This window comes from Lagopus muta, chromosome 12 (genome assembly GCF_023343835.1).
Source record: "Lagopus muta isolate bLagMut1 chromosome 12, bLagMut1 primary, whole genome shotgun sequence".
NCBI classification, from domain to species: Eukaryota; Metazoa; Chordata; class Aves; order Galliformes; family Phasianidae; genus Lagopus; species Lagopus muta.
The window spans coordinates 2,031,622-2,045,280 of record NC_064444.1 but is presented as its reverse complement, the minus strand read 5'-3'; the positions used below and the strand labels follow the sequence as shown (position 1 = coordinate 2,045,280).

At 52.7% G+C, this 13,659-nt stretch overlaps 1 protein-coding gene across 2 annotated transcripts in view; it reads left to right on the top strand.

The window, feature by feature from the left end:
• The window catches only part of JPH3 (junctophilin 3), a 42,911-nt gene extending 29,252 nt beyond the window's left edge, over positions 1–13,659 (top strand). The window contains exons 4-6 of one of the 2 annotated variants that reach the window (XM_048959059.1): positions 1,017–1,141; positions 4,587–5,497; positions 11,851–13,659. In XM_048959059.1, the coding sequence (XP_048815016.1) occupies positions 1,017–1,141; positions 4,587–5,497; positions 11,851–11,931 (1,117 nt within the window). In that variant the 3' untranslated portion in view covers positions 11,932–13,659. The remainder of the gene's footprint in view (positions 1–1,016; positions 1,142–4,586; positions 5,498–11,850) is intronic. The other variant, XM_048959061.1, reaches the window with a different exon arrangement.

Genomic DNA, 13,659 nt, shown 5'->3' with positions numbered 1-13,659 from the left:
GCTCTGAGCAAACTGATGTGGTGGCCAGCAGCTCTGCCCATGGTAGGCAGGTTGGAACCGAAGCCAAGCCATTCTATGATACTATAATTACTGTGGAGCAGTCAGTTTGTATTTTTAAAAAAGCACTGATTAGAGCAAAGGCAAGTCTGTGGCACTTAAAAACAAAGGACAAAAGGGACAGGGGATGTTCACATCCTGCCTGGGCTTAGAGAGGTGATGGGGCACAGCTGCGCTCCCACTCACACCGCGTGGCACGGAGCGAGGCACGTTGCTGGCCCTGTTTTCCATTTATAGGAGCCTGTCAGAAATGGCAACTCCTCTCCAAGCAGATGTCGAAAAATTAGAGGGAATTCAGAGAGCAGGAGGGAAAAAAAAAAAAAAAAAGAAAAAAAAAAGTGATTAAAGGAGATGGAGGGCCTGCTTTTGGAGGGAAAAGAAATCAGCAGAGCTATTTATATCGCTGCCTGCACCGGGGTGGGGAGGAACAGGATTTTTAAAGTGCCTCGAGAGCTTCGCTAAGGGGAAGGGACACCTCTGGAGGATGCACTCTGTGCAATAGGGTGTGGATGCTGATCCATCTGACGCGGTGTTGGCTGAGTGCAGGGCAGCCCCAGGATCTCCATCGTGTCCCAGGAGCCTTAGGGTTTGCTGGGTGCTCTCTGGGTTTCTCCCTGTTGTGCTTTGGCTGCTTTCCTCGCCTTCAGTCTGCAGGGTTTGCTTTAGGGCTCAGCCTGGAGATGCGGGACGGAGATTTTGGCAGGCGGTACGCAGGAGTGGAGATGCTTTGCAGATCAAAGCCTTCACCGTGCCTTTAACACAGCCCTTTTTGCAGCGCTGAGTCCCCACTGAAGATCACCACTATTGCAACCGCTTGGAGCTGAGATCCAAAGCGCATTAACACCACCGAGCACAGCTCTGCCCAAACCCTTTGGGTTGGGCTTTGGGGGGACCAAGGGAAACCCCAAGCAGTGTTGTGACCCTCTGCTCACATCCTTGTCTTTCTGCTTGCCTTGCAGGACCTCCCATTCCCGGGCCAAGGCAGAGGCGGCCATGACAGCAGCACAGAAAGCCCAGGAGGAAGCGCGCATCGCCAGGATCACTGCCAAAGAGTTTTCTCCTTCCTTCCAGCACAGGGAAAACGGTCAGTGCGTGATGCCTCACTGGACAGCCCACATTGCACGTATCTCGTATCAGGATTTGCAAATAGAACAGGCAAAAATGAGCCCTGCACACCCTCTGTGTGCCCGCAGCTCCCTGGCACCATTGGGTACCCATAGCATCAGCTTGTGGAGCCTTATTTTCCCATATGCAACACAACACTCTACCCCGTGCAGCCCTATCAGAGCAGGGACTTTGGCTCCTTGCATTGAAACAATTCCATTTTTTAACACATAGTCTCCAATGGTTGCCCAGAAAACAAAACCGATGGCTCCAAAAGCAACATGCAAATTCAGATGATCCCAAAAGTACTCACTGTTTTACCCTATGGCTTCAAGAGCTCGGTTTCTTCTTTCTTTGGAAAGTTTGGGCTTTGTAAGTGTGTGTTATGTGCTCCTTCAGTGCAAAGGTATCAAGGAACACGCACTCAGGGTTTGCCCAATGGACTTGTATGCATTTACATGTGCACAGAGCCAGGTGTCCCTCTGACATTTCCAGCTTTTCTCAGTGGTCTCTACCAGGTTTTGCCCATCAATGGTGGGGGGGAGCAGGCAGTGCCCAGCTGAGCAGTTTTCTCTCAGGAAGGGCTCTGGGAGGAGGAAGCCAAGGATGCTCAGCCCACGGGGGGGGGATTTGCCCCACCAAAGCTGCGCGTAGAGGGGTAGGAGGGAGCTATCCAAGTCCCCACAGCCATAATTAACATAGTAATTAATGTATATGAATGGCTTTATTCAAAACTTTTCCTGTACCAAACCCTCATTAGGAGGCGTCTGTCATTATTTTCTCCCCTCTCCAGCTCTTTAACTGGAGATTACTCATTCCCTTTAATTGCTCGAGGGCTGGTGCCGGTGACTCACGTCGGGGTGCTGCTTGCCAGGCAGAGGGGATCTCTCAACCCCACCATCCCATGCAGTGGGTCTGCTGCAGAGCCCCACACAGCCCCATTTTTGCTGGTAGAAAGCACAGCCCTGCTTAAACACCCTTCTCCTCCACCCGCAGACCTCCAGTTTGTCGGAGATCTGAGCAATTTCTCAGGGCTGTGTGGTCCCCGGGGCTTCCTCAGCCCTGAGATATTCCTCATCTCCATTTCCTCTTGGCTGTTTTAAACCACCTCTCAGAAAGATGTTTTTAGGTAATACATTTTTTACTAGCTGCTGGATGGGGACGCAGTGCACAGCTGGTGGTGGGGCTCGTGCTTCTGGCGCTCACCCCTTGGTGGGTCATCCATGAGGGAAGGGGGGCAGAACCTTGCATTTAGAGGACATTAAAAAACAAATACACCACCCAAAACGTGGGGCATGTGCTCTCCTTGAAGGTGCCATGGCCAGGCACGGCTGCCTTAATTCTCCTGCTGGAGATCCAGATTTGGTGCTCCGCATCCTCCGTAGCGCTCTCACAACGGTTCTTCCAGGAACATCACGTGCTTGCCAGCTAATTTTAGAGCAGAATAATTGTTGAACATCCTTTGATACCGAAAGCCAGCAGGATGGCACCATGCATTGGTCATGTTCCTCTGCAAAGAGCAGCCTGCAGCCCTGCGTCGCTGCCCGACCCCGAGCCCCAGCCAGGGCTGCACAGTGCAGGGGGTGAAAACACAGAGGGAAGGAGAAGCAGAAATAGTTCAGCCCATTACGGGTCTGGGTGGGGAAAATTTGAGATGGGGTGAGGATGCAGGGACTTGCTTAGTGGGCATGGTGGGGTGGGTCAGCGGTTGGATTCAATGGTCACAGTGGTCTTTTCCAACCTTAACGGTTCTATGATCCTAGGGTGAGGATGCAGGAGCATGGTGGGCCTTTCTCACCTCTAGTACAGTGCTTGGGGTGGCTGTGAGAGCCTTGGGCTGGTGTGAAGGCGATGGAGCAGAGTTGTGAGCAGGCTGAGGCTGCCTTTGGTGGCTGGAGCTGGTGGAAGCTTTCCAGTCTTTGCATCTCCATTGAGAACTCTGGAGACCTGAACAGGGAAAGAGTGCTCAAAGCCTGAGACGAGCAGGGATGCTCAAGAGGACAGGAGAAAGTGGCCCTAAGTTGCACCAGGGGAAGTTCAGGTTGCACATCAGGAACAATTTCTTCCTCTGCATGAGCAGTCAGGCTCTGTCATAGGCTGAGCAGGGAGTGGTGGGGTCACCATCTCGGGGGGTGATCCAGAACCATGGAGAAATGGCACTGAAGGACGTGGTCACTGGGATGGTGGGGTTGGTTGGATTTGGTGGTCTTAGTGGTCTTTTCCATCCTGAATGATTCTACGGTCCTTAATATCAGGTGAGCCTGCACCAACAGCTGGCTGCATCTGAGCCATACAAGTGGCTTTGCCATATGTAGCTCTTTATTCCCTGCCCAACTCAGTTTCCCATGTGTGAGCCAGGAAGATGTGAATTGGGAACATCTCCCCAGCAGCCAGCAGCCCACCTACCTACCTGTATTTTCCCCAGAAGGCCCTCAGGGAGATTTTCTGCACAAAAACAGAGCTGTGAGCTCTATCTTTCTCCTTCACTCCATTTCCCAGTGGTACAAGGATTGCTTGGGGACCCCAGATAAACCCTGGGAAACCCATTCTCCCACAGATTCACAGGAAACCAACTAAGACCGAGCTGTTTGAGTACTGTCCCAAAACACAAGCAGAATTTCCTGTGGCAAACAACACAGAAAAGAAAACATATTAGGAGCCCAATTTCCCACTGAGAAATTACTTCAGCAGGAAAATTCCGAGCTCCTGCTGGCCTCCCCTGCAAGTCCTCCAGTGGGGACATCCATCAGCATCTCCCATATGTATCCAGATCACATCACGGGGTGCACAGGGACGGCTCCCCAAGAAGTTGCACGAGAGCAAATGGCTCAGAGAAAGCATAGAGATTAGAGCAGGCGCTTCCGAGCATTTATTTTTAAACCACGGTAAGAAATTGAGCTCTTCTTTTTGAGACTCATTTCTTGTCTAGCCATAGCAATTGCAATTAGATGCATTTCAGGGGCATTAGGTAGTTAATATATTTATCAAATTATTCATGTAATTTAACACGGCTTTGGCTGAGGACAGCTATGCCTTGAGAGGGTAAAACAAGACTTAACCACTGGTGGCTTGCAACCCTCCAAAATTATGTAGTGTCTCATGAAGGATTCATACCACCCAGAGTTTTTAGTTGTTTGGAGAAGCGCCGTGCTTCTCACCCGCCGCCTGCAGAAGATGCTCAGCTGCTCCTGAGCTGCCCATCCCCAGGGAGAAGCCACCTGGTGCTCCTTGGGCTCCATGTGTGGTGCCTTCGCTCTCAGTCCGGTGGCACGAGTTGTGCACGGCTCCTCTCTGCTGCAGTCCTGACCCGACCCTGTAGCTTCCTGGCCACCCAACGCTCATCTCTTTGTCATTAAAAAATGAACAGAAATAACCCTGTCTCCTTTCCTCCCTCTCTTTCCCCCCTTCAACCACTCCCTGAAAAGGGCTCGAATGCCAGAGACCCAAACGCCAGAACTCGAGCGACGACATCGAGGTCCTCTCCACCGGCACCCCGCTGCAGCAGGAGAGCCCTGAGCTCTACAGGAAAGGGACGACGCCGTCCGACCTGACCCCCGAGGACAGTCCTCTGCAGAGCTTCCCCGCCAGCCCCTCCTCCACGCCGCCGCTGGGCCCTTCCTGCAGGAACAAAAGCGCTCACTTCTCCAGGCAGGTCTCGGTGGACGAAGAGAGGGGTGGGGAGATCCAGATGTTGCTGGAGGGGCGAGGCGGGGATTACCTGCGACCCAACAGTTGGAGCGAAGAGAAGGCGGGCGGGACGCGCGGCGTGAGAAGCGGGACGCTGCGCAGCGGGTCGGCCAACGTCCCCGAAGATTACCGAGGGCGGAGCGGAGGGCACAAACACTCGGCCTCCAACCACAAGCAAAGAGAGAGGTGGACAGATTCCCCAGCCACGGTTTCTTGGACTTCCCACCACAGGTCCCACAACCACAGCTCAGGGAGCTCCAAGCTGCTTGAGCTAGACGAGGAGAAGATGAGCAATTACGAGATGGAGATGAAGCCCCTCATGAGGATGGATTCGTATATGCAAGAGATTCACACCCAAAAAAGACACTACAGCAAAGGGGGAGCCTGCAGGAGCATGGCTGACGACCACCGCGGGGAAGAGCGGGGCTTCGGGGTTCAGAGACTGAGGTCTAAGTCCCAGAACAAAGAGAATTTCAGGCCAGCTTCCTCTGCCGAGCCTACGGTTCAGAAACTGGAAAACCTGAGATTTGGGGACAAAGCTGAGCCCCGGCTACTAAGGTGGGACTTAACCTTCTCCCCGCCACAGAAATCCTTACCTGTTGCACTAGAATCTGAAGAGGACAGTGGGGATGCGCTCAAATCCAGTACGGTAAGTAGGCAACGTTGTGTGTTCAGATCTGGCTGAGAAAGCTGGTACGGAGCTGTCGTGGGACTGCAGTGGGTTCTGCATTGCTATGGGTCTGTGTCTGGAATCTCCCCTCTGTTCTCCCTTGCTGCATTGGAGTACCTGCAGGAAGGGGATGCAGGGTTTCCTCTGCAGATTCTCTTGGTGGGAACAGTGGTTTTATTGCTGGAGGATGCAAGCAGGGAAGTCTGAGCTTCGTAAGCTATCCCTGGGGGCCAGCAATAAGAACAGGCGAGCTGGTGGGCACAAAGTATTCACCTGGGGGAAAGGTGCAAGGGCAGGTGGGGCTTTGGTGACGCTTCCTTGTTGGGTTTTAGCAACAGAACTTCATGCTGGCTCAGGTTGTGACATGACCCAAGGATGTGACACTGACCCAGTGGTGTGACATGACCCAAGAGCATGATGTGACCCAAGGGTGATGCACAACTCTAGATTGCAACGTGACCCAAGAGCGTGATATGACCCAGGAGCACGATATGACCCAAAAGTGTGACATGACATTCCTGCTCAATTCGTGGTGGTTGGGCATTGCATTGACCTGCAGCACCTCTCCACTGCTGTGTGATGCCAAAGCAGTGTCTTTGTCACCATGTTGTACCGGGGACCTGAACCAGGTGGAGCAGGGCATGTCACAAATGGGTTGGGCTCAGTCCGTGCAGGCAGGTGGATGCAATTTAGGCAGGGAAAACAATGGGCAACTACAATGAGGGTGATGGGCTAGCCAGGAGCTCTACAAGTCAGGGAGAAGAGCATGAGCCTGCTTCCAGCAGCACAGCCTGTGGGATTTGGATAACAGCCCATGGGACACCTGTGGGTTCCTCATTTCGGGATGAGAGAGGGGCTCAATGGAGATGGCTGCTGGGAAGAGCTGGAGTTGTTCAGGCTAGAGAAGAGGAGACAAAGCAATCTTCAAGCGTATAACAGCTGCTGCAATGTAGGAAGTAATAATCTGTTCTTGAACAGAATTAATGGGCTTAAATGCGAGCAGAAGAGGCAGGGGTGAGCCATTAGCAACCGCTGGTGAGTTGAGAGCTGGGATCGATTCCCTGGTGGCTGGGAGGGAGGTGGTGGTGCGAGAGCAGCTTGGGCATCTGCAGCTTGGGTACAGCTTGGATGAAGGTGAGCTCTGCGATTTCTTGGGTCCTTCCCAGCCATTGTGTTTGGGGATTGCAGGACTCACACCATGAACAGCTGCCTCCCTTCTCCCCTGTGTTTTGCAGTGCTGGGTGAAGTGCTGGTGGTCTGATGTGGGCCCTCGTTGAGTCGGGCAGGGCTGGATGGTCCTGTGCTGCCAGAGGATGGGAGCAAATGGGTGGGAGAAGGAAACAGTGGCATCTCAGCCCGTGAGCAGCCAGGATGCTGCAGGCCTGCCATGATAAATCACCCCCACACGCAGCCCTGTAGCTTTCTGCCTTCCTATCCATCCTGCAAGCTTCAGCGCAGGCTCCAAAGCACCCACACAGCATTTCAGAGGAGCTGAAGGCAGCGTGTCTGCTGGTAGACTGCAGGATGCAGCCTGCCAGCCCGGCAAAACCAGTGCTCCCAGTACGAGCTGCAGCTTTGGATGCACAGATCCCAAGGCAGCATCACAGCGATGGCAATTTGGGGTGAACGCCAGGCGGTGCCCAGAGCAGCCATTAGGCTGCACGTCGTCCTTTGAAGTGCTGTAGGTGCGAAGCAGCATGTTCAGTTTTCTCACATTCATAACCGAGGGTGGAACAGATGGCGGAGGTTTGGGAGGAAGCTAATGTAATACAGAGGAAGGGATAATATGCAGATTTAAATAACCCACAATGCCAGCAACAATTTGTTCTAGCACACAGCAGTGCGCTTGCAGGGGCGGCTGCAGCGGCTGGGCAGCAGTGAGGGGTGGTGAGCAGGGGCAGCCGTGTGCCACCCCCATATCCCATCCTACCAGCACTGCTGTGACCTCACCTGCCCCTTCCTCTCTGCCCTTCTGAGCTGGGTTCCCTTGGTTTCCATTCCCCTGTAAGGCCGTTCCCTGCTCCATGCTTGGTGCTCTGCTATCAGGGGGTCACAGCCAAAAATTACGCTCGGAGCCGCCTGATCTGTGTGTGTGTGTATACAGAATGAGCCTGTATCAGTCATCACCTGGATGAAAGCATAAAGCAGTGCGTTGGGACCAGCATTCTCAGGTTAATATAACTTATATAGACATCACTGTCCATTCTGGCCCTGAGAACCACAAGGCACAGAGCTCAAGCCTGTGTCCAAGCGGGTTCCTGGAGCCTTTGAAATGGCGTAAAGGAAAGGAGGAAAGGAATTGCTGAGCTGCTGGAAGGGGAAAGGTTTCTAAGAGGCCAGCAGCTCCTTTTATCCATTGGCTGTATTTTTAGGACTGAGGGGAAAAGAAAAAAAGAACAGAACCCTTTTCTGCAGATGCTGAACATCTGCAGCCCCCAAAAAGGAACACTTCAGGGCCGTGGGTCCCCAGCACAGCTGTGGGAAGGAGCCCCCATCTGCCTGTCCTCATTCAGGGGCAGAAGGCAGCGGGATGCGAGCAGGCTGGGTGTTTGGCCCTTTAAAATCCCCGCACTGAGAAAGCCTGATAGTGGGGCAGGAACCAAAAAGAAAAGAGCCCCATCCGCTCCTGACATCCCGATCCACTGTCAGATGCGATCTCCGCGGTCGCAGCCCGTGCTGATGGCGTTGCTTCTTATGGCAAAGGGCGAGCAGGGATCTGCGAACCGTCTGCAGGGTTACGGACGGCACAACCCCCCCCCCCCCCCCCCCCCCCCCGTGCCAGGCAGGAGGACGCAGGAGCTGCAGCATCCCCCCGCCCGCTGCCTGCGCATTTCCCACCCATGTATTCCGAGCAGGTTTCCCTGTCGCTGGGGAGAGCAGGGAGGAGGCAGCCAATGTGCAGCCGGCTCTGCCGGAGCCGCACCGCGGCGGCGTGGGGAAGGCAGATAGCATGGACCACCCCCCGCCCCATCCCAGCCCCGCATTTTGGTTAAAGCAGCAGATGGCAAAGCTCTGCCTGCATCTCTGGGTGCTGCAAAAAGCATCCGTGGGGCTGAGCGCTGTGTCCTCTCCGCTTTCTATCTCGGATTTTTCTTTCTTTCCTTTCTCTCTTCCTTTCTTTCCTCCCTTTTCCACCAGGACCACCCAACCCCCCCCCCCCCAACTTTGGGGGGCAGCTGCTGGCACAGAGACGGACTGAGGTGCATGCTGAGTTTTGGGTTTCTTGCTTCTTAAACCTGTTCTTCCTCTGATCTCTTCCACTCGCAGACATTGCAGGCTTTACTTACACCAACACAACACAAATAACGTTCAGAGAACAACGTGATGCTGAACCCAGCGGTGTCCCTTCCCCATCCATTCCGTCTCAGGGCCCTCAGACGGAGCTGAGGAGCGCAGCTCTCTTTGCCATCCCCCACCTCTGCATCCCTTCCTGAGAAAGCTGAGACCAAATGCCACCTCCTGACCAAACCAACACCAAAATCCTGAACCCGCCACCCCCTTACCAAAGCCAGCCCCCCTTCTCCCCTTGCTGAGCACTCCTGAGCTGTGATCCCATGCCTGGCAATGAGGTGACAATTCAGCACTAATGTCACCCAGCTGTGAAGTTTTCAGCATTTCTTGTAGTGCTGAGGCTGGAAAACAACGCCCGTATGCTTTTTGCTGATCCAAGTCCTTAGTAATTACACCTAACAGATCCCAAAGGGATTCCTAGGTAACCTGCATGATGGTTTCCATGGCAGAGATGAAGCTCGTGTCCCTGCGATAACTGATAATAATGGATTGTTAATACCTCAATACGGTTGTGGCATAATTAATTTGTAATCCAGCTGTCCCATGTGTTCCTGGTGAGACTCAAGTTGCTACACAACGGTTAAAGGAGAACAAAACCCCAACAGAACACACAAACAAAGCAAGGGGGGGAGGAGTGGTGGTGCCACGGTGGGAGATGCCAAAAGATGCCCCAAAGTGATGGAAGCATTCACAGAGATCACTGCTGTGCCATAAGGAGGGGATGTTCACTTTTTGGCATTTCCAAGGCTTGGGATCTGTGGTTTGGCTTGTTCAACTCGGGAGGAAAGCCTGAAGTTTCCACAGCTGATCCCTGCATTTGCAGGAGCCCCAGCACCTGCTGGTACCCCTACCTTTCATAACCTTGGCAGCTGTTTTCTTTCTCCCACAAAGGAGCCCAGGGATCTTATTATAAAGCTGTGCCCCAGAGCTGCAGTGCTGATGAAATTTGCCCATCATCCCACGATGGGAAAAAAGGAATCATGGCTTAGAAGCAGATGAGACATCTCTCAGGACACCTCTGCCATCCACAGGGAGAAGGGCAAGTGCCTGGCCTGAACAAAGGCACAAAGACCTCACGAGTTAGAAATAAGCCAGATGTAAGCGTTGAGAAGTGCAGTAGGATTTGTAATTGGAGCTAAAACAGAAGCTTTAATGTCCCAAAGCTGCTTATGTGGGCAGCTGCTGCAGGCAGGGCTCCAGCCCCGGCCAGGGAATGCACTGTAAGGCCAGTGGGTACCAGCCCTGGGAGAAGTGCTGGGAGGGGAGAGGAGAACATAGAAGAGTCCAGTGCACAGCAGCAAAGCAAGTGTTGGCTCTTGGCTCTGTGCTGAAATGCAAGATGCAAACAGGTGCAGATTGGAGCAGAACATTCATATAAGGGGGGCCCAGGTGATGCTGGTGCCAGCAGGTGTGTGCTTGGGTGGTTGACTCTTGCAGTTCTGTGGGTGAGGGCTCACCCAGATAAATCCCTCCCCAGCCTCAGGTACCAAAGTGCTGTAATCTAAGCCAGAGCACCGGGTCTATCCCCAGGTGAGGATAAAGCTCAGATATCACGGAATTAGGAATCCTATGCATGCCCTTAGCTGGGAGGAGAGAGCATCCAGAGCAGCAGGGGCTCATGGCACTGCTGGATCAGTTTGCATCCTAAGTCTGCATGTCATTGAGGTGATCCAATGGGCAGAGCAGGGCAGAAATGGTCACTGCCCTTTGGCAGGGACACGGAGCTGTGCGTGGACCACAGCTGATGTCAGTGTGCCAGGGAGCAGCCCTGACTGCGAGGTGAAGGAAACCAAATGCCTTTTGTGTCTCCACACTGCTCCGCCAACAAAAACAACAGCAGCGATCATCGCTCACAATCTGTGATTGCATTTGACACGAGCTCAAAAATCACAAAACCCAGTAATCTTCTGCAATGGAGCTAAAACCCCAAAATTAAATCGTGCACTGCAGCACCTGGCAGCAGCAGGGCCGGGTTGTGGCTCCCGAGCTCAGGCAGTGCAGATGGAGGTGGCTGGGAGCAGCCAGGGGGGTACCTGGCTGCCAACAGCCGTTCCCTGCCATCCCTCCCTCTGCTCAGCTCCCTCTGACCCTGTTGCTAAGTTACAGCTATGCCTTTCCAGCAAGCTCCAGCATCCTCTCTCCCACCCACTCCCAATGCAAACTGAATCAGATTGCTCAGAGGAGGAACCTGCTGTGTCCGGCACGGAGCATTTCTTCCAGCAGCACTGGTGCAAGGATTTCCCCACAGTTGTGCCCACAGCCCTGCCCCGTGCCACCTGGATGGGCACAGGGGCTCTGGTACAGCACAGAGGAACCACCTGCACCACTGCAGGCTGTGAGAGGCAGCATAGCTCTGCAGCAGTGAGAACAGATGAGGATGCAGCGACACCAAGAAATAGCTGCCACCCACCTGCACACAGCTCTCCCTGCTATCACTTTAGGACAGGGAATGTCATGCAGTCCCTTCCCGTTGCCCCATTGGGGTCCAGCAGACACAACACCCTTGGCAGCTGCAAAAGGGACTCAGAGAAGCAGCTCATGCAATGCTCATCCCAGGCTGAAAGTGCCACCCCAGGCAGGTACAACCACGCTGGGATGTTTCCCAAACAGCCCCCCCATAGAATTTGCTGTGGAGCCCAGAGCAGATCATCAGGGCTGTCCAAAACATTGCCTTGACGCAGAGCTGCGTGCCAGCCTTTGCTATCAACAGGATGTCTGTACAGCAACTGCAATCATTGGAAAACATCCCTTGGAGACTCCTCCAAACCGCCCCCAACAACTCTAAAACCCAACTCAATTTTTTCTTTTAACTGTTTCTCACTTCAGTTACCACCTCAACTGCTATCAAGTCTCTGCTAAAGCCAGATTTCCTACACACATGACCCAGGCAGAGCCCATAAGCAAATAACACTGCAGTAGATGGGTGCACTCACTGGGATCCACATGGAATTGTCACCACCACAAGGTGTCCCAGCAGGAGGGGTGAGGATCTGCAGTGCTTTGGGCTCCTTCTAACTCGTTTCCTTCTCTTTCTCTTGCAGGGCTCAGCTCCCATCTTGGTAGTCATGGTGATCTTACTAAATATTGGAGTCGCCATTTTGTTTATTAACTTTTTCATCTAATTCAAGACTGTCTTGTTTGCAAAAATAACAGTTACATGTATGAATGGGGGGTTAAAAAACAAACAAACAAACAACAAAAAGGGAAAAATCATAACTTGAACTGTCCTACGACAATTTCCAAGTCTTTTCACAGAAGAACAACAAACGATCGAGTCTCACTCACAGTTTGCCTTTTTTTCCTGGGTGATGTTTTTTGGATTTTAGCCAAAAATTCTTTGCTTGTATAACACTATGCTGTGTGGCATGGCAAAAATGCTATCAACACTCTGCCCCCCCAACACTGGAAAGGATGAGAAGGAATCCCAACAAAAAAAAAAGAGAAAAGAAAACCTCATTTCCCTTCCTCTTCCCCTCACCCCTGAAAACGTATTTTGTAACAACGGTGAGCAACTCCCAAATGGAGATAGAGGAGGGGATGGGTGTGAGGGTGTGTGGATCCTGGGATGCTCCGGGCTGAGCTTCCAGGGGGGATCCAACAGCTTTCACGAGTGAGGAAATGGGAGAGAAAAACCAAAGCAGGTGGCCGGTTGTGAATGGAGGAGAGGAGCACAGGAAGGCACCAGCCCTGCCGGGATGTGAAGGATGGGAAGCAGCACCCAGCCCCATTCTGTTCTTTGTTGTCAAAACCAAGCTGCAAACAGTGTCTTGCAGAATTCCTTTGGGGGAAAAACACCCCTGCCCTCAGCCCCCTCCCCACGCAGCAGGGCTGGCGCACCTCCCAAGGCTGAGTGCTGCTCACAGCTCTTCCTTCTGGCTCGGTGTCGTGCCCAGGGCCCCCAAACACGTGCAGGCATCTCCAGTGACCCGAGTGGAGCTGAGCATCCCAACCCAACCACAGAGATGCCAGGGAGCAGATCGGCAGCAAGAGAGGCTCGATTCTGATCCACCTAGTATATAAAAAAAAAGTAATAATAGTAAAATTAAGCAAAATAAGATAAAAAGTTGTATTTTTTTTTTGTTTGGTTTGTTTTGGTTTTGTTTTTTTTTTACATGGCATCTGGGGAGGAGCACTGGAGCATGTGCCAGAAAGGAGGGAGAGGGTGGTGGGTTTGTCCCTTACATCTTGCTGTGGACTGTTTCAGACATCATGCTTGGGCTCTGAGCATGTAGTATTTTGCACTTTGTAATGCAGGATGTATATTCCAGCTTCCAACATGTCCCTGTAAAAAAGAAAAAAAAGAAAAAAAAAAAGAAAAAACCAACATCATTGGCAATGGCAGCCTCTAAGGATGTATTCTTTTCTTTCTTTTCTATGTCACTCGATTCGTTTGTTTATACCATCTTTGTAATATGCCTGCCTTGATTTTCTCCCCTCCCCTCTGCCCACCGATAATATGCATACTCATTAAAGATGCCGTATCCCTGTTCTGAGCTGTTATGGTCCCCATCACAGGAGCGTGGTCCTGACTTGGTAAAGGCTGATGACCCCATGCCCGGTTCCCCGCGCCGTCCTGCCCCGCCACCAGGTCTCCTCCCAGCCCCCACAGACACGATTTGGGTTGGCCATGGCCAAGGACATCACCCTGTGCCCCCGAGGCAGGATGTGACCCACGGGGGCCCTGCTCTGCGTGCCACATGCAATGCTGTGGGGAGCAGCGGACTCCGCTTTGCTTCGCTTCTGTTTTAGCTGTTTCTCTGCTACCTTTTCAGCAGATTTCTTATTACACTGCACTGGATTGCTATATTTTTAACCAGAAATAAACTAAGGATTAGAGCATGTGCCAGTTA